Source organism: Diachasma alloeum, unplaced genomic scaffold, assembly GCF_001412515.2.
Source record: "Diachasma alloeum isolate Michigan unplaced genomic scaffold, Dall2.0 Dall_scaffold_00180, whole genome shotgun sequence".
In the NCBI taxonomy this organism is placed as follows: domain Eukaryota; kingdom Metazoa; phylum Arthropoda; class Insecta; order Hymenoptera; family Braconidae; genus Diachasma; species Diachasma alloeum.
In genome coordinates, this window is record NW_021680346.1 from 3,204,256 (window position 1) to 3,229,294 (window position 25,039).

Sequence of the window (25,039 nt, forward strand, 5' to 3'; positions counted from 1 at the left end):
AGCCAGAGTTTAACCCAGGTTCTCTCAGAAGTTAGTCGGGACCATGAATCAATATGAATAAGTATTCAACATAATAGACTGGTAGCTGAGTTTAATAGAGATAGAGATTTTGATATAAAACGCTCATGACGGGATTGTGTAACTTGATAAGCAATGATGCTGTTCTCACCATTTTTCAACTTGATTAAGAAGCAATTGAAATATACTTTTCAAGCCCTGATTTCATTGCTATTCCTGATGATTCTTTCAGTAATCATGAAAAAACCGATTTTCTCTTTCAAATCGCATAAACAATGTGCTGTAACTCAACAACGAATTGTGTGACACCCATCATATTCTGATAGAATCAAGAAGGTATTGTTATCAATTTTTTGGGCCGTGACCAATTCCATTTTGATGACAATTTTTTAAGTTATCGTTGAACAATCGCTTTTTGGAAAAATATTAATTTTTTCGAATCTGTATGGAAAATTGAATTTCAATTAGAGTCAATGAATAGAGCTTATTAAAGGCTATATTCATGAAGAAATTAATTAATGAGATTCAATTTTTTTTTTAAGTGCAGAAAAGAGGACAGGTACGTACATGCCCTAATAGACTCTTGTTTAAAAAAATTATTGAAGGAAGAATTCATGCGAAAAATGATCAATGACGTATAATTTTTCTTTCGGCTTTTTGAATTTATTTTCCCTCGTTACACTCATCGACTCAACTGATGGAGTACATTCAAACTACTTTAAAAGTGTCATCTCACTCGATAGCGACTCCCCCACTCACCCCCAACCTTCCCGGCAGATCAAATTCCCGAAACGTTCGCCCCATTGGAAAGAAAAACCAATCATCCCCCGAGGTCCACATGTACTCTCTGAAGAGTCGTCTCACAATGGACCGTAACACAGAACAAAAATAAACAGGACATTGTCAAGGCATCAGACTGCTTGGAGAACCTACGAAGCCACAAGACATTGATCATTTCCACTTGAATGTGTTCCTGAAAAATGAAATACATGAGGAGAAAATCCATCATCTCAATAACAATTCCAAGAAGAAAAATGGTTTCTGTGTTTTGAGCAGCTGAAGAATATTGCTTTCGATGGATTGCGGCGGAATTTTATCTGGAAATCGAACGAATTCATTTTGGGAATCACTCCGATGACATTTGAAATCACCCATGCGATTCATCATTTGAGAAAAACGAACAAGTTCTCAAACAAGTCTTGTTTGGGCCATGAAAATCGTTAGTTGAAAATTACAAGAGATTTATTTTAGAGAAATTAGCCAACTTGAAAGAAAATTTGACATCTTTCTCAAAAATTAAATTTTTGTCGTGATCATCAGAAACATCCCTAGAAGAATTCGAACTGTTGGCAGGAAAAACTATAATCTATTGTACGACAATCATTTGATCTGTGAGAACTCCATAGGTTTATACCATAGAAAGAATACATTGACGAGGAAAGAATATTTTTTTCCCAAAAAAATGGTCCCCTCGACATTATTTAGTTTTAACGTCATTTAGCATTACACAGTTTTCGTCAGGAAAATTGTAGTTTCCCTTTGAAATTATCATTTGATCCATGGAAATTATAACTGTATATTGGACAAAGATATACACTACTCGATAATATTCACTTGATAAAACCGGGGCCTCATATAATTCTCTGTAGAACGAATGTATTTACCCGAAAGACATATAAATGTCTCACGAGAACAATAACTACTACGAAAATTTTCATGTTTTGGTGGAAACTTTTTCTTTGTCCTCAAGCAAATTGATTCAACACGACAAAAGATCTCTCCGGGGAAACATATTTTTCGTTAGAACTAGATCCAAAGCTTTGAAATGAGACCAAGTGCTTCTGAATAGTATTGTTTGGTTAGTTTTATCTCCTTTATTTATTAAACTTTATTCATCGTGATTTTGTCATTATAGTCATTACAGTATAATTTATTCCATAAAAAATATAAGATTGTGGACCGTAGTCCTTACAAAATGGAGACTCGAGAGACAATAGAATACAAGTGTAAAATTAACATTGACAAATTGTAAGTAGCGCAGTGAGTGCCGGCCTTGAAAAAAAAAATAATAATATAAAAAAAACAATAAATAAGAAATGAAAAAGAAAAAAATGGGAATGATGGTGCTGAGTGCTGTCAAGCGTCGGCCGCCAGTTGAATAAATTTCCGAACATTTTTCAAATCAGAAGTACTGGATAATATATTGAGCCAGAAGGCCAGAGGAGGGAAATCTAAGTTAAAGACTGGGCTGGACATACACATAAAAAATGAACAATGTCATTTACTTCGCCCGAACAGCATTTTTCACAAGTTTCGTGGGGATTGAAAACCGAAGAAGCGTTAGAAGATCTCAGGACTAAACTAAATTTGTTATATAATCTTATTCTTGCTACCAAACGTTTACAGTCAAGCGACAGGTGGGAAAGTAAATAGGGTTGAGGGCCAGGAGTCAAAGAAAAATGTTTGTAGAATAATAAGCTCAAGCTGGCAGCGCGCCTCGCAAGGTCTTCATCGAGAGTGATCGAAGGATACTTTTCTAGGATCTGAGATTTAACGTCAATTAGCAGGCTAGATGACAAATTCGACCAAACATCAGAAAAACCACATTTTTTTTCATCGTTATTTTAATTACTCTAATTTCTGTAAAATCGCTGCACCCAGAAAAATGATTTATTTAAATCAAATGAAGTTTATTGCCATCAAATAAATAAGTTCATTTAAATAGCACGAACTGAAGTTCTTATTTAAATTTGAAAATTTTCTTTATTTGAGGTTTTGCTTATATTAAATGAATGATTTTTCAATTATTAATACATCTTTATTTAATCCAAACGAATTCTTCGTTAATAATAAATAAAGTTGTTTTCATATTAAGAAAATTTCCGTATTTGAAATAAATCTCTTCAAGGGACCCCCTCCCCTTCCCGCAAAAAAAGAATCGAAACCCGACCTAAAATAAGTCCCTAGTAAGGAGAGACTACTATGAGTTTTAAAAGACGCGGGCGATTGGAGTAAGATTTCTCATACATTGAAGATTAATTAGATAAGTGTAAAAACGAATAATAGTGCAAAAAAATTAATTGTTTATTCTTAGTTTGCCCCGAACACACTTAAAATGTTAAAAATATTCCAGGGCCTCAAATTTTAGAGCCACAGAGGTGTCTTTTTTTTCAAAATCTTTGAAAAAATGTGTAATAATAATGACATATTAGTTTTTTGAAATTCGACTCCTACACAGCTAATTTCGGTTTTATTCATATTAAAAAATTCACTATTTGTGTAAAAAAATACAAAAAAAGCAAATTTAGCCATGTAAGAGGCGAATTAAAAAAAATTGCTCGTAATTGTTATTCCACATATTTTTCCGAAAATTTTGAGAAAAAATCCTTCGTAGCTCAAAACTTGGGGGCCCTGGACTAGTTTTGGCATTTTAAGCGTTTTTGGGTAAACGAAAAATTGAAAAAAATTTTTTGCACTAATTATTTGTTTTTAGATCTATATACGAATTTTTAAACTCATAGTAGTCTCCCCTTAATCCACCTCCCAGGATTACCGTAAGCACCGAGGTTATTGGGTGAGACAAACTACCCAGCGGATGATGACCCGTTCACCCCGGGTCAAGAACTCCACCGCTGTGAGACTACCGGCTGCTATCCCTCCAGTATTGATGGCTCAAAGAGAAAGACGGAGGGAGGGAAGCCAGACTAACACACGTTATTAGCTTGCCCACCCCCTTGCCCCCTCGCCCAATTCTCCCGCCATTCCGCTAAACCGGATATGTACACAAGCCGAAACGGGATATTCTAGGAGCGGCCAAATGGATGCTGCAGGTGCACCACATTCGGCCAGGGGCGAGGAGGAGACAGGGGGTGGTAACCGAGGAACGTTATATATACAATGGTACAGAGTCTAGAGCATATAGCACTTGGCGTACGTCTATTGCTCGACATTATGTGCGACCCCACGAACCGATGCTTCATGCATATATCATGTTCCAGTACATGTAGAGCAATCTTGCTTCGATCATTGCGCGGAACCGATTCCCCTGGTTTTAGTTCTATTTCTGAAAGATGAAAATTTCGTTAAGTTTTTTCATATCGACATTTGTTTTTATTGCGTCAAAAATACACACTATCATATCGTGATAACTACTATGCCCCCTGGGCCCTCAAAGTCTGTATCATGTACTTTCATGAATCTCATGAAATTCAATTCCTCTCGTTTTTCTTTTTCCTCGAATGGAAATAATTTGATTCTCTTCCATTATTTGAATTATTCCATTTATTCATCTATAATGGATGCAAGTTTCGTGAATTTGTTCTATATTTCTCTGTATTATAAAAATCCAAATCGACTTCTGGTGGTAATAATTTGGTACTCGAAATTAAGACTTCAAAAGTAAGGGTCATGAGGGTCAGAATAAGAACTGCAAGAGTCAGGATAAGGGTCATGAGGCTCAGAATAAGGGTCCAAATAAGGGCCACAAGGGTTAGATTAAGGGTCATGAGGGTCAGAAGAAAAACTGCAAAGGTCAAAATAAGAGTCATGAAACTCAGAATAAGGGTCACTAGGGTCAAATCAAGGATCGCAAGGTCAAAATAAGGATCCCAATAAGGGCCACAAGGGTTAAATTAAGGGTCATGAGGGTCATAATAAGGGCTGCAAGGGTCCGAATAAGGGTTACTAGGGTAAAATTAAGGATCACAAGGGTCAGAATAAGAGTCCGAATAAGGGCCACAAGGGTTAAATTAAGAGTTATGTGGATCAGACTAAGGGTCACAAGGTTAAGAATCACACAGGGCTCAAATAAGAGTAACAAGGGTCAGATTAAGGGTCTAAATAAGTGTCACAAGGATCAGATTAAAGGTCACAAGGGTCAGAGTAAGGGTCCAAGTAAGGGACATGGGGGTCAAAAACCAAGGGCTAAAACTAAGGGTCGCCAAGGTCAAAATAAGGGTCACGAAGATTATAATGAGGGTCAGATTAAGGATGTAAATAAGGGTCACAAGGGTAAAAATAAGGGTCTCAATATCTCTCTATATTGTAAAAATCCAAATCGACTTTTGCTGATGGAAGTTTGATGCTTGAAATTAAGATTCCAAAATTAAGGGTCATAAATGAAAGGTCAAAATAAGGGTCACGAAAGGGTATAATGAGGGTCGCGAGGGTCAAATCAAGGGTCACAAGGGTCAGAATAAGGATCATATGGGGGTTGGTGAGCGGAGCGAGCAGGGGGCCAAAAACAGACATTTTCCCAGAATTTTAATTTTAATTTTCTAAGAAATCGGAGAATTTTCTCGGTTTTGTAGGTTTTAAAATAAGTTACTACGGCCGTTCGATTCGATACGGGTTCTCTTATAGCTATTGCACTCGATTAATAAATGTTCTATTAATATGGGTTCACCACACTTTTCACAGGTATTTCTCGGGTTTTTTGAGAAGAGACGTTCGTGAGTCAATCTTGTATGATTTTTTTTTTATTCAAGCATGTCTGAACAATTCAACTTGAACAGTTCAATTTGTGTACATAATTCTCATTATAAAAATGAGACCATGTGAGCTATTTACAGATATTCCGGTAACTTTGAACTATTATCCACTTCAGATTTTTACGAAGCATTTGAACAAGAGAGTTTTTATCTATTCTAATTAGAAATTCTTGTGCATGATATGATGGAAAAAATTTGTGGATCATAAGTTTTGAAAGAAGATTTGTCTGGAATCATCGTATAGCAGGCATGGCCACTGGAAATATCAATTCTTAGGAACAACAAACACTTCAAATGTGAATATGAATTTCCTACCCCGTGGAAAGATAACAGCTATGTACTCAAGTGTGTTTATGCACTTGTGGTTAAGCGATGTTGTAACTTGCAATGGATTTAATCTATCGGCGGAAAGTTTGGAGGTGAATTTGTAGTTTCTGACGCAAGTTTCCGGGGTAATTATCATTGTTGTTCCGAAATTTCTGAGACAGGTGTCGTCTCAAGGGCATCCGCGTGTGAAAAATCACAACAGCGATGACCTACCGACTGCCATAAAAAACAATCACTCATGGCAGAGGGATTTTCTCATAGTTTGGACTTTTTGCAGAGAATGCAGAAGAGTAATTATGCTAAAATCAGGGCTTTGTAGGGGGTTCATGTTCCGCGCTGCATCGTTGGAGCCATTATTTTAATGAGGAGAGAGGTTCCGGACATCCAGACATGTACCATCTACTACTTAAGTAAATATCGGGTGGGAAACATCTTAGAGGGTTCCGGGGTGATGTCAAAACTTCCCGACAGAAGGTCGTAATGGGATTACCTTAAATGTTCGTCGTATCCGGGCTTTTTTATTTCCACCGGTCTTTCCCTCGATTGGAGGGGATCGTTATCGGAACCCAGGTCTATAAGTGATATATGGGCTGATAAGATTTTTTTTAGCAAGTGTACACAACAATTATGAGAATACGCACCGATGCGGACGATGTTAGTCACAAGGAGAAAAATTTTCGGTTTTCGAAAGTAAAAATTAAAACACTACACTGAGAGAAAGACAAACACGTTGTCAAACAAGTCTTGTTTGGGCCAACAAAATTGCTAGTTGAAAGTTGCCAAAAAAGAATTTGTTTGGTTCGAATTTGAAAGTCTTAAACATAAATAATTGCTCTGCTTTCGATAGCAACGAAATATTTGGCTCAAAAGGCGGATAATTCACACCAGACGGTATCTTCAGAATGAAAATGTCTCATATAGAGGAAAATTTATCAACAAATATTTTATCCCTCAGTTACAAGATTGCTACCATATCATTATTACCCTTTCATTTAAAGGTTCATTTCTTGTCTGTGATTATTAGACAGTCGAAACGAAAAACTACTATCCCTTGTTTCGCATAAAACAAAGATTTTTCGGGAACAAAATACGTATGGGAGTATCGAATAACGAAGGCGTAGTGCTAGAAATGACATTTCTTGCGTGTACAGAGAATGCAATTTGTTTCCACAAAAATTTTTCATTCCGGCGCATTCTCTGCATGTTTGGCACAAAACAATCCTTTTTTAAGAATTTTCAAAAAACTATTTTCTTGGCACAAGTAAGAATTGTTTGAGAACTTTGTCGCTTTTCTCGCAGTGTAGCAAATAGGATAGAATGAAGCAAATTGGTCACAACATAATTAATACATTTTTGTCAATAAATTAGAAATTCAATGATTAAACTGAGATGAAAAATTAGTTCTGCAGAAAAATTATATGTTTCCTTAAAGAGATCTTTTGTCGTGTTGAATCAATTTAGTTGTAGACACAAAAGAAAGTTTCCAACAAAACAAAATTTTTGTAATAGTAATTGTTTATCTCCTGATAAATAATTTCGTCCTCAGCCTGAGAGAAAAAAGTTTTCCAACGGGATGAAATTGTCTTGTCCGAGAGAATTTTTAAGCGTTCTCAAGACTAGAAATTCTGTTGAAAGACTTCTTTCTCTCGGTGTGAGGATAAAATTATTTATCAGGAGATTTCAGGATTCTAGAAATTTACAAGAGATTATTTTTCCAACCCCTAATATCGGGCAATATAATTGGCCCATTCGACATCACGTGGTACAAGCTACAGGGTTTTCAACTAATAATTTTTTGATAATTTTCTCTGGTAGTTTCTATATAAAAAACAAAACATTATGCAGTCGAATTAAGCCCTCGTCAAACTGACAGATTGAATTCAATTGTGTCGTTGTGTTAATTATACAATTTTCGTTTCTCAATTGTTAGTTTCGTCTCATGGTCCAATTATATTGCCCGACATTTGGATTGGAAAAATAATCCCCCGAATACCACACGAGCTTCAAAATTAATCGGGCATTTTCCTCAAGGTTCCCTGCATACAAGCGAAGTCGTGCTTCGCACTCGTGATTTTTTAACCTGAAAAACTTGACTCCTTCGTTTGTTTGCAACAAACCTATCGGAAAATACCCGATAATTTTGAAGCTCTTGTGGTATTACAAGTGATTATTTTTTTCTATCACGAAAATCATCTTTGTGAAAGGTAATTGTTTTTCTCAGTTAACCAAGCATTTTTCAGTTGTCGTTGAAAAAAATAACATATTCGAACTTCTCAGACCAAAGTTAGTTATCCTGACACGAGAAATTAAAAATTTCGGATTTGACGAATTCAATGCTTTCATTCGGAAGCAAAAACTAGAAAAAAACAAAATTTAGTTGAAAGTGCCTAGAAAATCGTCAATTTCAGTAATTATGGTTGAAGTTAGATAAACTTAACCGGAAAATCGACAGTCCCTCAGATCTGACCTTTCGTAGAATTTTAACGACGTTCACACCATTTCCAATGCCAAATTATGATCGTTAACGATTCTTCTGAAGGTTGCTGGGCGTAACCAGTCGTTAAGCTGTCACAAAAGGTGAATTTTGATAAACATAATTTCCTGGAAAAAATATTTTATCGAGGGAACACATTTACCTCGGAGAAACTAATGAATTCAATGGAGAAAATTTTAGGTTTTTCAGAAACCTGATTTTTTTTCATGAATAACTCTTTCTAGAAAAATGTGTAGTTTAGTGTTTTACGTTCATTCGATGTGAAGGAGTACTGTGGATTGATGACAAAGGAATATTATTTTCTGTGAATTGAGAAAAATATTCATCAGAATTAAACAACAATTGATTGAAAAAAATGATGAACAAACAGTTGTTAAAATTGAATGACTTATTATTCGAATTTAACAACTGTTCGTTCATTTATGTTTGTAACATTAGTAGTTAAATTTTCATAAATAGTCATTAAATTTCAATAACTAGTTTGAAAGAAAAATATACACCAGAATCAAGCCTGAAACTACTTTAGAAGGAAAGCGGTAAAAGTATTTGAGTCGACTTAACTCTCAGCTGAGTTTTCGAGGAATATCTCCGAATTTAAGGGAGCTAGCGCAATTTTCGTAATAACCTTTTTCATAGTTCACAATTTTCTCTAAAAAAAGGTTATAACAAAAATTTTTCTATCTGCCTTAAATTTCGAGATATCATTTGAAAACTCGTCAACAGTAAAAATCGATGTGAACCGTTTTACCCCTTTGGTACTGAATGACTTCCACAAATCGGAATATTTCAATTGATAACATAAATCATTAGTTCGATATTTTTATGAAAATGAGTGAAGACAAAATTTTTTGTATTCGATATGAGGAATCAGTAGCGAAACGGTAAAACGATTTAAATTGGCTGCGTTCGTAGCTGAGTTTTTGAGGAATATCTCCGAATCTAACGGAGCCGGCGCAGTTTTTATAATAACCTTTTTCGTAGCTCTCAATTTTCTCTACAAGAAAGGTTATAACAAAAGTTTTGCTATCTGCCTTAGATTCCGAGAAATTCATTGAAAACTCACCAAAAGTCAAAATCGACTAGAATAATGTTTTTTTTTAGAAAACAAAAACATTATTCATCCTTCCAAAAAGTATCAATTCTCCTCTGTCCCGTGTAAGCTCCATATGACATCACAATTTCATGGAATATCTGGGGGCGAATTTTCCGGCAGTCACTTGACCAGCTCCTGCACTTGACGCATATACATGGAGGAGGGAAAAGTACGAATGGGCGAGGAGGAAGTAGAGGCAATCAGCCTGCAATGGCACGTGGCTTTCCACGTCTCTCCCCCCTCCTCCCCGCCCCCCTTGACCCTCACGTGTCTCTCCCAGAGGCCATAAATCAACCGCCAATGTGGCTCCTCATACACTGGGTCACGAGTCGCATAAGAATCATCCAGTGGAAGGGAAATGACGTTTCGTCATTTATACTCAATGGTGCAGATGTATAGCAACCTGAATCATTGGGGGATGAATAAATACATGATTGGGAATGAGGAAGCAACTCTAGTGATGAGTCTTCCACTATCCTGATGTCATTGTCAACACGCGAAATCGATTATTCATTTAAAGATACCCCAGTATTTTTCACAGTTTGGTACAGACCACACTATAGAGTCAGCCATTTTTGCTTTCGAATGGAAGCATTGTATTCGTCAAATCTAAAATTTCCATTTTTTATCTCAGGTGTTCGAATATGCTGTTTTTAGATCATGTCTCTATATGTGTGTATGTATGTATGTGAGCTTTTTTTCCAATTTAGTTTTTCGACGATCATTCAAAAAATAATCAGTAGTAATACTCCAAGAGCTTCAAAATTATCGGGTATTTTCCGATAGGTTCGTTTCAAACAAACGAAGGAGTCAAGTTTTTCAGGTTAAAAAATCACGAGGGCGAAGCACGACGCAACTTGTTTCGCATAAAACAAAGATTTTTCGGGAGCAAAATACGTATGGGAGTATCGAATAACGAAGGAGTAGTGCAAGAAATGACATTTCTTGCGAGTACAGAGAATGCAATTTTTTTTGAACTACTAAATCTATTTTGGCGACAAAAATTTTTCATTCCGGCGCACTCTCTGCATGTTTGGCACAAAAAAAACCTTTTTTGAAAATTTTCAAAAAACTATTTTCTTGGCACAAGTAAGACTTGTTTGAGAACTTTGTCGTTGTTCTCTCAGCGTATGTTCAACAAGATCAACTGAATTTGATTGAATAAAAAACATTATTCCCTCCAAACAGTTCAAATCTTGATAAAAAAATTCAAATCCTTAAAAACCCCACATTTCCCATACCCAATATCTCGACCCCCGCAAATAAATCCGCTCCCCTCCCCATGGATAAAGCTCCCCCGAGAAGTATCTTTTTACCTCCCTTCCGCCACCATAAAATCGTTTCAAAAAAATCCTGAATAAAATTACGATAAGCGATAAAGTGTCGCGGCGATGCAATCGGAAGTTGTGTAGCACGCCATGGGCGATAAATTAAATAGACAGTGATTCCGAAGAGCCTCCGGAGAAGTTCCACCTGGGGCTCCCCGTCCTCCCTTCTCGACCCAACTTACAACAACGCCCCAGCCTTCCCACACGGAGAGAAAAAATTAATTCTGCCGAAAAATTATGGGTTCCTCTGAAGAGATCTTTTGTCGTGGTGAATCAATTTACTTGTGGACAAAAAGAAAGTTTCCACCAAAGCATGATAATTTTCGTAGTGGTAATTGTTCTCATGAGACATTTATATGTCTTTCAAATTATATTTCTTTCAATCTGATGAATTAAATCAATATTCAAAGAATGTTCAAATGCACACTTAAATAGTTACTTGAAAATTAGGAAATTTCGTGCTCAGCGATTGAATTAGGATTCGAGAAACAAGACTCCTGTTTCACCTCCCGGTGATCTACACATGAAAAACCTTAAGAGTGTCAAATCTCAACTTAAGGAACTTCCGCAGTAAATTTTTGGGCTATCGAGTGGGGGGAAATATCAAAGGTTCCGACACTCCGCTGCATCCTTTGAAAAAAAAAAAAATAATGAAATGACGAAAAGTTCACGAGTGTATTGAAAATTCGTCGTTTACGTTTCTTTACACTTATTATTCATGATTAATCAATTCCAAATCAGTTTCATGCAAAAATATTTATCCGAATTTTTTAACAAATACAAATTTTAATGAGAGATTTGACAACCATGGATTTTTCTTCGGCGCAGTTGGTATTCTTGTGTCCCAATAAAATCCTATACTGTACTATAGAATCTATAGTATATGCTTTGGCTGAGTTCACACGATGGCCTCCGTCGCGCGCACTCTAAACTCCCCCAACGTTGCCATGTTCAGCCATCAGTTTACTCTAACGTAACTAAAATCCCAAACTATGCCATACATTTTCAATAATTACAAATAATTCCTGTGGTGACGGCTAATGAAATTGTGGGGGTATGTTCCTGAAATATATACGGTTCTATTCGTGAAGCGTTTGGATTTTGATTCCATTGTCGATTATTCTTTTGTGATTTTTGAAAAAGTGGTGCCATAAGACTCCGTGTTAATGACACATTTTTCATATGTTCTCATCAACAATTTACGTGGTTCAACGTATTGGGACTTCGGGAGGATATTTGTAATCACTCAAAGAATATATTCCAACATTTCAGCTCTGCCGTCCATTTCCTTCTACTTCCATATACTTTCTGCAGAAGCTCCTCAAGACTTTCAGAGGGTTTAAATTGAAATTTTCAAATTTTAAAATAAGACCCAACTTAAGATTTTTTCAAGTCTCAATTTCAGACTTCCATAAGTATTAATTTGAGGTCATAAGTCTTAAAATGGAGATTTGTTTTTTTTTTGGGGTGAAAACCAGCGATCGCCCAACCTCCGTTTCCCCCAATATCTCCATCCATCATCAGCATTTGGCCCATCAAATGCAATCACACAACACGTACCTCACACTATTCAATTGCCGCTAACAGACCGAGAAAGAATGAAAACGTAGAATTGGACACAGCCAACGACCAATTTGAAGTGCCGCGCCAGTCTGTCAAGGCCGTAACGTTTAACGATGAAACGTCATTCAGTGATCGCGTATACGAATGCGTACAGAATGGACAAGGCAAATGTAAAAAGAAAAATACATACAAATGCGATACGAAATGAGGGAGAGAGACTGCCGAGGCATGACGACGTAATCACTGACGTGACAATCGACAGAAATTGAACAAGTTGTATTTATTTCCCTTCATTCATCGGAATTTCCACATTTCTCTATGAATTTCAAAATCGTTTCAAGTCCCGCAATTGAGTGATTTTGCAGGAATCCATCGTCTATTCCATTTATATGAAATTTGTATTTCCGAGATGAGTTGGATATGCATGTATTGGAAGCAGATATTGATAATTCTGTTCTTTACACGTTTGTGGCTATAGCCGTGTCACAAAACTATCAAAAATCTCTGTTTTTTCGCAGATATTTGTAAATAAATGTCACATTCCATTTTTTGAGAACTAAAGCAGTTTTGAATGGAGATGAGCGATGTTGGTCGATTAGTCGAAAACATCAACTTTTCATGTCCAAATATTGATGTTTTACGTTCCATGTTTTCAACGGCCGATTAATGGATTTTAGATTCCTTTTTCAGACCATCGATGTTTTTGACCAAACTAACAAAAATTTTTATTTTTTTTTATCGAATAACAACATTGATTGATTGAGAATAAAAAAAATAATTTATCCGCAATCGGAAGTAAATATTTTCTACAGCATGTACCTTGCAAATGGTAAGTGGACAGATCCAATCGTCTATTATTTTTTAGGTCAGTCTATCGGCTACAACCGTTATCAATAATAAAATACATAACAATCAACAATGATTGCAGCTAACGTCCAGCCGCGGAGAATGTTCAATATATATTTTTTTCAAGTAATCAACAACCCTGCACTGAGAAAACAAGCCTTTTTTGAGAAGTAAGGTAAATGACACTACGCTCGTCTAGCTAAGGTGAACACATCATTAGTCCAATATTTCTATCGAAATGAGCGTGAAGATGCGATGATTTAAATTACATATCAGAGGGTAAAACCTTCAGGATTGGAATTCATTTGTATTAATTATGATAATTACTATTTTTTAATAAATAATCGTCCATGAATGTGAAAAGTCCCATGTCCCTACGCTCGTTCATTTGTCCCCTTGCTCGTTTGACACATCCCTATCCTCGTCTCGTGATTTGAGTGATATGGAAAGGTTATATCCGAACTAATTACATCGTGAGTATCCTATTTTATGATAAAACAACATTAAAAAATATCTCGATGCACAAAATTATATTTCCATTGGACAGTCCAACCTTTTAAATGATTTTTTCATCCGTTTAGTCCGTTACCAGTTGACAGTTGGGTGCAAAACGAGCGTAGGATCAGTCATTTTCATTGTACCTATTCTTTTAATTAGCAATATTTCAGTGAAATATCCGGATATTACTATAATTTATGCATTTTTATTAAATTTTCAACTATTCGAAACCTTAGCCAACGGGATTTTTAATTCCATTTTACTATTGTAACGGAGATATCAACGTTTTAAAATTGTGAGTTTCTTAACTTGTGGCTTAAGAATTAACTCTGTCGTAGCACGAGTTGATGTGAATGTGATTTTTTTCTATTATTCAATAAATCACTCTGCATTGGTGTCTATAACTTTTCTTATTGACTAAAATAATAACTCCAATCGTACTTCACTCTTAATAGACGCTTGGGACTATCAAAATGATTGAAATGTCATAGCTGGCAGGATCTGAACGAGCGTAGGGACAAAGACGGGCATAGGTACATTTACCTTACTTCTTGACTTGTATCAAGAAATTCGTGGCTTGAAAATTACCAAGCGCATACAATATCTCGCACGGAGAAAAAAATCTTACGACAAGAAATTTTACACTTGTCCGAAAGATGAGGACAATTTCTTCATATCAAGAAAGCGAGTTCTCAAATCAGTTAAAGTGGTTTTTGCATTAAAATATTTTAGAATTGAGGCTAAAAAACTATTAAATTAATTAATTCAATTTTACTTGGTTTGAGAAATCGCTGTGTCATCCAGTATAGGCATATCAACCAATTATAATTACCGTTAAATTGTGAAGCTGTCAATTTTCAACATAAATCTGAAAATTTTTAATATTAAAGTAACCGTCAATTTGTACATTTAAATTTCGAAATATTCTATCAACCAATAATTGAGGTAGGAAGATTGACAATTATCTGCACGGAGAGAAGAGCCATGGGAAAGAGTCCCATGTCAAATTTACGACTTGTATGTATTTCTAAAATTTAGGAAGCATTACTATGCTATGGTAATGATTCCTATGGGGTATGGTTTACATACTATGGGCCATGGTAAGTCTCTCGATGGGAATGAAGCCTATGAACATAGGAGAAATTACTATATTGACTAGTACCCTCTACCGTGTTACAGGGTAGAGTGTACTATTAATTATGGTAAAGGGACCCATAGTCGTTTGGTAAAGTTTACCATAGTTTACAGGAGAGATTACCATGCACTATGGTAACATGACCTATATTATATGGTAAAACGTGAAAAAGTCATAAAATTTCATGAATATAAAAGATAATGATCACTAAACTATATCATGATAATGATGAGTATAATGAGATAGAAATTTCAAGGGGGATATATATTTATATTTAACGTATTTAGTTTCGACGCTGTTTCAATAATTACAGAGTATTTTCTTATAATGTAGGATTCTTTCCTATCAATAATCATCAATATACCTAGATTAATCATATCGAGTATCGTAAGGATCATATTTAACAATAACATATTTACATCAGTATTTTAATATCAGAATATACATATCTACAGAATAGTAGGATTTTTTGCCCCAAATTTTACCTAATCATTGGAAGAATTTTTGGCATTACGGCGCTATAAAAATTATTAAAAAATTCAAATGTGAGTAATTAAATTCAACAACTTTGCGTCAGAATTTAGACCCAACGTTTCGGAACGTATTGCTTTCCATTCCCGGAGGTAGCTATATACGATAGGATACAAAATTTCATTTTTCGAAATGTCAATGTCGACCACCTCTTATCATTTATATCAATTTCATACGATTGGAAATGTTTTTCAAAGGAGTATTCTTANCATTACGGCGCTATAAAAATTATTAAAAAATTCAAATGTGAGTAATTAAATTCAACAACTTTGCGTCAGAATTTAGACCCAACGTTTCGGAACGTATTGCTTTCCATTCCCGGAGGTAGCTATATACGATAGGATACAAAATTTCATTTTTCGAAATGTCAATGTCGACCACCTCTTATCATTTATATCAATTTCATACGATTGGAAATGTTTTTCAAAGGAGTATTCTTATAATTGTTGAGTAACAAGAATAACTTGATTATTTGGCTCTAGGATTACGATATTGATCAAATGTAATTGAGGACCAGCCTCGGTCGGCATCATTAATATTACGTTTTCCCTGATATCATGTCCGAAATAATTAAGAGAGCTTAATATTGTAATATCTCCAGATCGATTGTACGGGAGAACTGGCAGAAAATGACGATAATTTGGATCTAATTCTAATCTCTTGTTAAGAGCTGGACCAGGGAGAAAAGGTGGTGGTAAAGACTTGTTGATGAGTAACCGATAATTCAATTTTAATTGTGCCTTGATGGCTATTTTTAGTATTTTCTACGATATCGAGAAAAGGAGAGATTGCCATGTATAAATAGTACTGATTACCATCCACATGGTAATCTCTCCTATAATAATGGTTGTCGTTGCTATATTGTATAGTAATGCCTACCATGTTCGAATGGTATTGATTACTATACAACATACGCTTTACTGAGATTGACTTAGAAACCCTTTTACCATAATTTATGGTAACCTCTACCATATAAAAGTAACCCCTACCATTCACTTTTCTCCGCGTGGATAATCCAAAATTATGCAAGTACCTAAAGTTAGAATTAGATTGGTAACTAAAAAATTAGATTTTAGTATTATCAAATATTTTATTCACCTTCAATCGAAAAATTTAGTTAATAAATTCTATAATATTTTAAATTTGACAATTATAGTTGAACTTTGATCAATATAACGAGATAATCCTTTTGAATATTGCCAAAATCTACCATTATTGCCTATCCCTGTTATCATCAAGAAATTGTTCTCCTCTTTAGGATAACTACAAAATTACTTGACGAAAGTTTTTATTTTCTGAGTGCAAGAGATTTTACTCTTGAAAATTTTGAAGTCAGAAGTTTCTTGATATTAATAAAGACGTATTTCTCAAAAGCCTTTGTTTTTGTCAGTGTGTTTCGAGATTCAAAATTTGACTCTTCATCAGTACTGATCATTGCAACGTAAGTGCCTCGGATTATATTTTTTAAATGCATATTTTGGTAGTAATACCCCAAGAGCTTCAAAATTATCGGGTATTTCCCGATAGTTTCGTTGCAAACAACTAAGGGTGTCAAGTTTTGCAGGTTAAAAAATCCCGAGCGCTTGCGCGAGGGATTTTTCTGCAAAACTTGGCATGATGGTTTGTTTGCAGGGGAGCTTGAGGGAAATACTCGATTAATTTTGAATCTCGAGGGGTATTTATCGGATTATTTTGCCCAATGGGATTTTGGCCGAGCAGAGTGCAGTGGACAAAATCAGGAGATGAATTGGGGAAGATTTGAACAAATTATGTTAATCGAATAACCCAATTTCCATAGACTGTCAAATATAAGATTCTATCTGAAATGAGATGAAAAAATGAAGAGCCACTGCGAAACATTCAGGTAAAAAAAATGAAGAACTAAGGTAAATGTACCTATGCCCGTCTTTGTCCCTACGGTCGTTCAGATCCTGCCAGCTATGACATTTCAATCATCTTGATAGTCCCAAGAGTCATCTAGAGTGAAGTACAATTGGAGTTATTATTTTAGTCAATAAGAAAAGTTATAGACACCAATGCAGAGTGATTTATTATTGAATAATACGAGAGAAAAATCATATTCACATCAACTCGTGCTACGACAGAGTTAATTCTTAAGCCACAAGTTGAGAAAGACACAATTTCAAAACGTTGATATCTCCGTTACAATAGTAAAATGGAATTAAAAATCCCTTGGCTAAGGTCTCGAATAGTTGAAAATTTAATAAAAATGCATAAATGATAGTAATATCCGGATATTTCACTGAAATATTGCCAATTAAAAGAATAGGTACAATGAAAATGGCATTGATCCTACGCTCGTTTTGCACCCAACTGTCAACTGGTAACGGACTAAACGGATGAAAAAATCATTTAAAAGGTTGGACTGCCCAATGGAAATACAATTTTGTGCATTGAGATATTTTTTAATGTTGTTTTATCACAAAATAGGATACTCACGATGTAATTAGTTCGGATATAACCTTTCCATATCACTCAAATCACGAGATGAGGATAGGGACATGTGTCAAACGAGCATGGGGACAAATGAACGAGTGTAAAGACATGGGACTTTTCACATTCATGGACAATTATTTGTTAAAAAATAGTAATTATCATAATTAATATAAATAAATTCCAACTCTGAAAGTTTTACCCTCTGATATGTAATTGAAATCATCGCATCTTCACGCTCATTTCGATAGAAATATTGAACTAATGATGTGTTCACCTTAGCTAGACGAGCGTAAGATCATTTACCTTACTGCGAAATATTCAAAAGCTAGGAGGAAATATCCGAAATAAAACTGTCGGGTAGCCGTAAATACTGCGCTCTGATTGGTCGAAATCCGATTGGGAAAAATAATAGAAACGATATTAAAAAAATTATTGAAAAAAATTTGTTTTTCGTCCTGTGTAATGAGAAAAAACGTTTTTTTTTTAATAATCGATGTTTTTTCCAGAAAAATCGAGTCGGAACATCGATGTTTTTAAAAATATCGCCTTTCCCTAGTTTCCCTGCACATGACGCCTTTTTCTATTTTTGATGACTTTGAGACATCCATTTACAACACAATTATATTTCGCAAGTACCAATACTTCTGTTGTTCACACGTTTGTGGCTATAGCCATATCTCGAATCGAGCAAAAAAATGGGTATCTGTTTTTTTCGTAAATATTTCTAACAAAATTACACATTCCACGTGAATGACGCCTGCACATGACGCCTTTTTTCTATTTTTAATGACTTTGGGACATCTCATTTATATCAAATTTATATTTCTTAGATGAGTTGGATACATATGTACTGCAAGCCAATACTGCTAATTCTGTTCTTCACACGTTTGTCACTTTAGCCATTTCTCAAATCTAGCAAAAAACGTATATCTCTGTTCTTTTGGTAAATATTTGGAACTAAATTATACATTCCATGTGAATGACGCCTGTAATGACGCCTTTTTTCTATTTTTAATAACTTTGGAAAACTTCATTTATATCAAATTCATATTTCTAAGATGAGTTGGATACACTGTTAGAATTTTTTTTAAATTTCATGAAAGATATTATAGTAAATCTCAAGAGAGTAACATTGAATTGAATTTAGAGAAAAAATGGTTATGAAATTTCAAGTTTTAAATAGAATTCACGGAAATTCATGAGTTTTCATTGGAAATGCGATGGACATTTCACAATTTGATTGAATTTTCACAAAATAATTGATCTGAAAAATCAATTATTTTACTGATTTCAAGATCATTTGAACAGAAAATCAATGGAATATTTGGTTTTTCAATGACAAGATTTCCTGCAATTTCAGTGAAACTTGAACACGATAAACATTACCGCAATTTCTCACGGAAAGTTCAGACGAAAATTTTTTGAATGCAAATTTCAGCCAATAAAATTTCACCCTTTGACTGTTATTTTATACAGCCAATACGGTATTCAACTAATCATTTTTGATAATTCCACTGCTAATTTTTCATGTTGACATATACATGAAAAATAAAAGATTTCCTGGTCGAGTGAGGCCCTCCTTGGAACTGACAGATGGATTTGGTCCCATAGTGCATTTCTCCTGGCCGAAATTTGGATGGAAAAATTTTCATCCAAATACCACTCGAGCTTCAAAATTAATCAGATATTTTCCTCAAGGTTTTCTGCTACAAACGAACCTATCGGAAAAACAAAACACGCACCTCTCTTTTTTTCATAAATATCTCCCACTAAATTTCACATTCCATTTCTCGGACAATTAAAACAGTTTTCAACCTCACGGAGAGAAATGTTCAGCAAAAATTACCGAACTCACAGTTCACTCACCGATTACGGAATCGACTCAGAAAATTTAAGTGACGGTATCGTAATTTTGCACAGGAGATTCAGATAAAAATTACGGAACGCTTTGGAAAAATTTTGTGACAGTTCCGTAAAATTTCCTACAACCACATTTCGCTCTGGGATTACGGAAAAGATACTTAATTTTTATGGAATATTTCTCTCCGTGCTGCACATGACGCCTTTTTTTTCCTACCTCCAATCATTTTGGGATTTTACATCCTTTTACATCAAATTTCCACTCCTCCGCTATTTCCACCTAAATAAAAAAAAATTGAAGACTCACCAGATGAAGTCTTTGCAGTGGCTGCAGAAAGTCGGCTGTTTGAAGAATCTCGGCATGAAACTGTGATCCTTGATCATGTAAACATTCTTCTTCTTGAGAGCCCCCTTGCGACCCCTCAGCCTCTTGGCAAAAGCTGTGGTCGCATCTGACCCCATGGAGTCCTCGCACGTGCTGTCCTCCTCCGTCATCTTGTCGCGCTCCTCTCTCTCCCTTCTAAATTAAATCCCTGTCACTCCTCGAGCCCCTCAAATTTAAATTCTCAAAACTCCCTCAACTCTCCTCAGTACACTTTAATCTCAATAACAATAATCGCCGCCGGGCGATATAACTGACCACTTTTGCGGCCGACACGGACGCACTACTGGCCTCTACTGAATACGCGCGCGGGCGTACACACACGGAATCGCACGCGAGTTGAAGACAGTGACGTATCCCAGGGAGAACGCGCACACGGTAGCGCCTAGTCGGTAAACCGCGCGGCCTCTGCGGCCCCGGCCCTCCCCTCAACTCTCGGTTCCCTCTCTCCACTCGCACTCCCTCTCCCGCGCGCTCCCCCTCTTGCTCAGAGAGTTTAGCTCACGGTGATCGTACTCCGCGCGCTGGATTAGCTGTCACCGTTCCTCAACTGCTGGCCGTGTGGCTCGCGCTCACACACTCTGTACCGGACCGATAATTTTAGAATTTTCATCGCGCACTGGCTTCTGCTCAGCCTGCGCCGCGCACTCCAATATCGACATTCGAAGCATTCGCGCGCACAACTCATACCGCGCAGCCTGAAACCCTTGTGATGATGGAGCGAAGGGTGGGGAGGAGGATTGGAAGGAGAGAAAAAGGGGTTTTAAAAAAATATACATGGAAAAGTGGGATACGAGGGTTTTTGTAAGGGCAACTAGGGATGCGGTGTGGAAGGGTCTAGGGGGGTCAGGACCGGTGAAACGCTTCCAGATGACCCCGAAATGAGGGGGGTGGGGGAGAGGGATATAGGAGTAGTTAGGGGGTGATGGGATTGATGGTAAAAATGGGGGTTGGGGGGACTGGGTTCTGATAGCGATTATCGTTTGGGGCGGACTATTTGCATTGGAAAGCGGGATGCTTGGAGAAAAAAGGCGGTATTTGCTTTATTTTTGAGGTTCTTTTTAGTTTCGCTTTGGTAGTTTTCTGAAAATAGGCTGTTTCAGTAATTTTTGTATGTTTTTTGTTAATTTCAATGGAAGAATGAGAAAAACTGAGAGGAAGCATGAACTGCATTTGTCATTTTTAATGCAGATGATTCATTGGTTAATCANAAAGGCGGTATTTGCTTTATTTTTGAGGTTCTTTTTAGTTTCGCTTTGGTAGTTTTCTGAAAATAGGCTGTTTTAGTAATTTTTGTATGTTTTTTGTTAATTTCAATGGAAGAATGAGAAAAATTGAGAGAAGGCATGAACTTCATTTCTCATTTTGAATGCAGATGATTCATTGGTTAATCAATTTGTTATTGAATTTGTTAGATTGTTAAAATTCTGTGATATGGGGGGGGGGAAAGGTGGTGAATAGAGAGGATAAGGGATTTAAAAAAATATACATAGAAAAGTAGGATACGAGTTTTTGTGAGGGCAACTAGGGATGCGGTGTGGAAGGGTCTCGGGGGGCCAGGACCGGTGAAACGTTTCCAGATGACCCCGAAATGAGGGGGGGGAGGGATATAGGAGTAGTTAGGGGGTGATGGGATTGATGGTAAAAATGGGGGTTGGGGGGACTGGGTTCTGATAGCGATTATCGTTTGGGGCGGACTATTTGCATTGGAAAGCGGGATGCTTGGAGAAAAAAGGCGGTATTTGCTTTATTTTTGAGGTTCTTTTTAGTTTCGCTTTGGTAGTTTTCTGAAAATAGGCTGTTTTAGTAATTTTTGTATGTTTTTTGTTAATTTCAATGGAAGAATGAGAAAAATTGAGAGAAGGCATGAACTTCATTTCTCATTTTGAATGCAGATGATTCATTGGTTAATCAATTTGTTATTGAATTTGTTAGATTGTTAAAACTCTGCGATATGGGGGGGGGAAAGGTGGTGAATAGAGGGGATAAGGGATTTTAAAAAATATACATGGAAAAGTAGGATACGAGGGTTTTTGTGAGGGCAACTAGGGATGTGGTGTGGAAGGGTCTCGGGGGGCCAGGACCGGTGAAACAATTTCTGATGACCCCGAAATGAGGGGGGGGGGAGATGTTAGGGGGTGATGGGATTGATGATAAAAATGGAGGTTGGGAGGGGAACCGGACTGTCTATTTGCATTGGAAAGCGGGATGCTTGGAGAGAAAAAGGTGGTATTTGCTTTATTTTTCAGATTTTTTTTAATTCCACCTCGTTAATTTTTTAAAAGTAGTTTGTTTCAGTAATTTTCGTATGTGTTTGGAATTTACGAATACGAAATCGAATCGAATGGAATACGAAATTGTAAATTGCGTTTATGAAATGGTAGTTTACGGTGATTTTGAACGTAACTAACGCTTCGACTTCACGCGAAAAATAGGGGAGGGTGGGGCAAAACGGCCCCCCTTCAATTGTCAATAACTTGTGAATGACATTGTGAAAATTCCCAGTTTCAACTTCATTTTGAAGATAATTTTTCATTCTTCAAAACGAGCTCTAACTCATCCCAATCGGATTATTGAATCGGAAAATATTGACGATTGAAGGGGGGCCGTTTTGCCCCATCCTCCCCTACGCTTCAGAAATCGTAAAAGACTACTTCTTAAACATAATTTACCTTGAGGCAGAGTAAAAGGCAGAGTACAACTACTTCGTTTTGTTTTGAAGATATTCTCCAAACTTCAGAAATGAGATCTGCCTCATCAAAATCGGATCATTTCGTCGGAAGATATTAAAGATTTGGATATAGAAAAAGCTCGTCTTCACTACATCCGCTCAGTTTTGTCGTCATCCAAAGACTCCACTGTTTTATTTAAATCAAATAAATAAATTTATTTAAATAGTACCAAATCAATTCTTTATTCATACTAAATAAACAGTTTTCTTATGTTAAGAAAATCCCTTGATTTGAATTGAATAATTTTTTTCTTTGAACTAAATAAATCTTTATTCGATACTAATATTTTATTATCGCTTTGAAATGGTAATAAACTCGAAAAAGATTGAATGAAAAACATGCGATAATTATTTGGGGCTGTACATATATCAGGACATTTAGAGGGGAGGGGAGGAAGAAATTTCTGTTCCATGATTTCACTATCAGGGAGAAGATAATGAAAGAAGGTTGTATATACTAGAGTGAAAAGTGTAATCAAAAATGGAATCGGAATGAGTCTAGACTCTAGACTCTAGAGAGCTCAAATAATCCAGATTTCACGTTTCCTCGATTAGATTTATACGACCTTTTTCCACATAGTCCATGAATATTGTTGAAACACACTCTTACAATTCTCTTACAAAATGCATGAAAATGTGATTTTCTTAAAATGAAAAAACTATTGGAGAAAAATAAATTGTTCATTGGACTAAAAAAACCATTTATTTGAAATAAATAAGTTTTTCAATTAATATAAATAAATCCTTTTCTTGAAACAAGTAAGTAAGTTTATTCATTCGTAACAAAAATATTCTTGAAATAAGTCAAAAAAATTCAAATAAAAATTATTGTTTTATTTACAAAAAAAACATTTCCCTGGGTGTGATGTAAAAGAGAAGTCATGATCCGCGGAACGATCAGCATCTCCCAAAAATTTACAGTGTACAAGCGAGAACATCCCCCGGGACACCCTGCAGCGCCCCCCCCCCCCNCCCCCGGGACCCCCTGCAGCGCCCCCCCCCCCCGCGTGTATAACTCCCTCTTCACAGCGAGTATTATGCAGAATCCTCCCCAGCCAGCAATAGCCCAGCGTAATGCGTTTTCAAAACACGAGAACAAAATATCCCGTGTATTCCCCATAGATCCACCCAACTAACCCCGATGATCATTGGCGCGACAACACAGAACACTCTGTGTTGTGCACGAGGAGCATCGTGTACGGTTTTATCGCTCGAATTCCAATAGACAGGGGGTGTGGGGGGGGGGGCGAGGGTTACCTATATAACCACCGATAGAAGCCCGTGCACCCTCAACCGTGATGAATTCGATTTTAAGGACGAGAAGAGGCTCAATTCTGTACCAAAGTTAACGTTGATGATTTTAGGATGGGGAGGGGAATTCCGTTTACGTTTCATCCTCGTGCAAAAACCCGGGAAAGTGTTGTTTGTAGGCCTCTGCAGCCTATAACCAGTCGACCGGAAAGACCGTAACCCCTGTTGTAACCCGCCCGGGTCAATAATACCCCCTAGGGCCTAGTTGCTATTTTTAATAGTGAGATATTCTCTGGGTTAGTTTGCAGAGAGAAAAAACATTTCTAATTTCCTATCCTATTCTAAAAAGAACATACACTTAAGGGTGTATTACACCCTTTTCGCCAAAATTCACGTTTTTTGAATTTTTCTGGCAAATTGTTGATCGGATTGACATGAAAAAATATACCGTTTTTGCGTTTTATCATTACTTAATGACTCACGAAATTTCATAATCTTGCAATCATTTTTCTGCGTTTTTTCTAAAACTTTTCAGAAATTCACAAAACTTCAGAAAAAATGCAGGAAAACGATTGCACTACCGTGAAACTTCGTGAGTCAGTCAATAACAATAAAACGCAAAACGGTATATTATTTCGCGTCAATCCGATCAATAATTTGCCAGAAAAATGAAAAATACGTGAATTTTGACCGAAAGGGTGTAGTACATCCTTAAAGTCGATAACTATCGATATCTCGCAAGTCTGTCACGCTCATTCCTCATTGGTTTCAGTCGTCTGAGGCGGCAAGTTTAATTCATGATTAACTTAATTTTGAGATTTTCAATTATGATTGTCACAATTACAACGCGCTGTAGCGCGCGTTCGATCTCGTTCTAAAAATAACATACGCCGTAAGCTGTAGCGTAACGCTCACTCCTCGAATTTCATTGGTCGAACATTCGGATCCGCTCGCACGTGTTCGACTTCGGTCGGCTTTCGGTTTTCGTGTCACGATTTGCCTGTAACACGCGCGCTCAAGCGCGCGATTGTTCTCG

General features: G+C 36.4%; 1 protein-coding gene across 1 annotated transcript in view; it reads right to left on the reverse strand.

Annotated features, from left to right (window-relative positions):
* Window positions 1-20,375, reverse strand: part of LOC107045342 (protein kinase C, brain isozyme) — a 140,984-nt gene extending 120,609 nt beyond the window's left edge. The window contains exon 1 of the mRNA XM_015267602.1: window positions 19,947-20,375. Coding sequence (XP_015123088.1) covers window positions 19,947-20,134 — 188 coding nt within the window. The 5' untranslated portion in view covers window positions 20,135-20,375. The remainder of the gene's footprint in view (window positions 1-19,946) is intronic.
* Window positions 20,376-25,039: the final 4,664 nt, after the last annotated feature.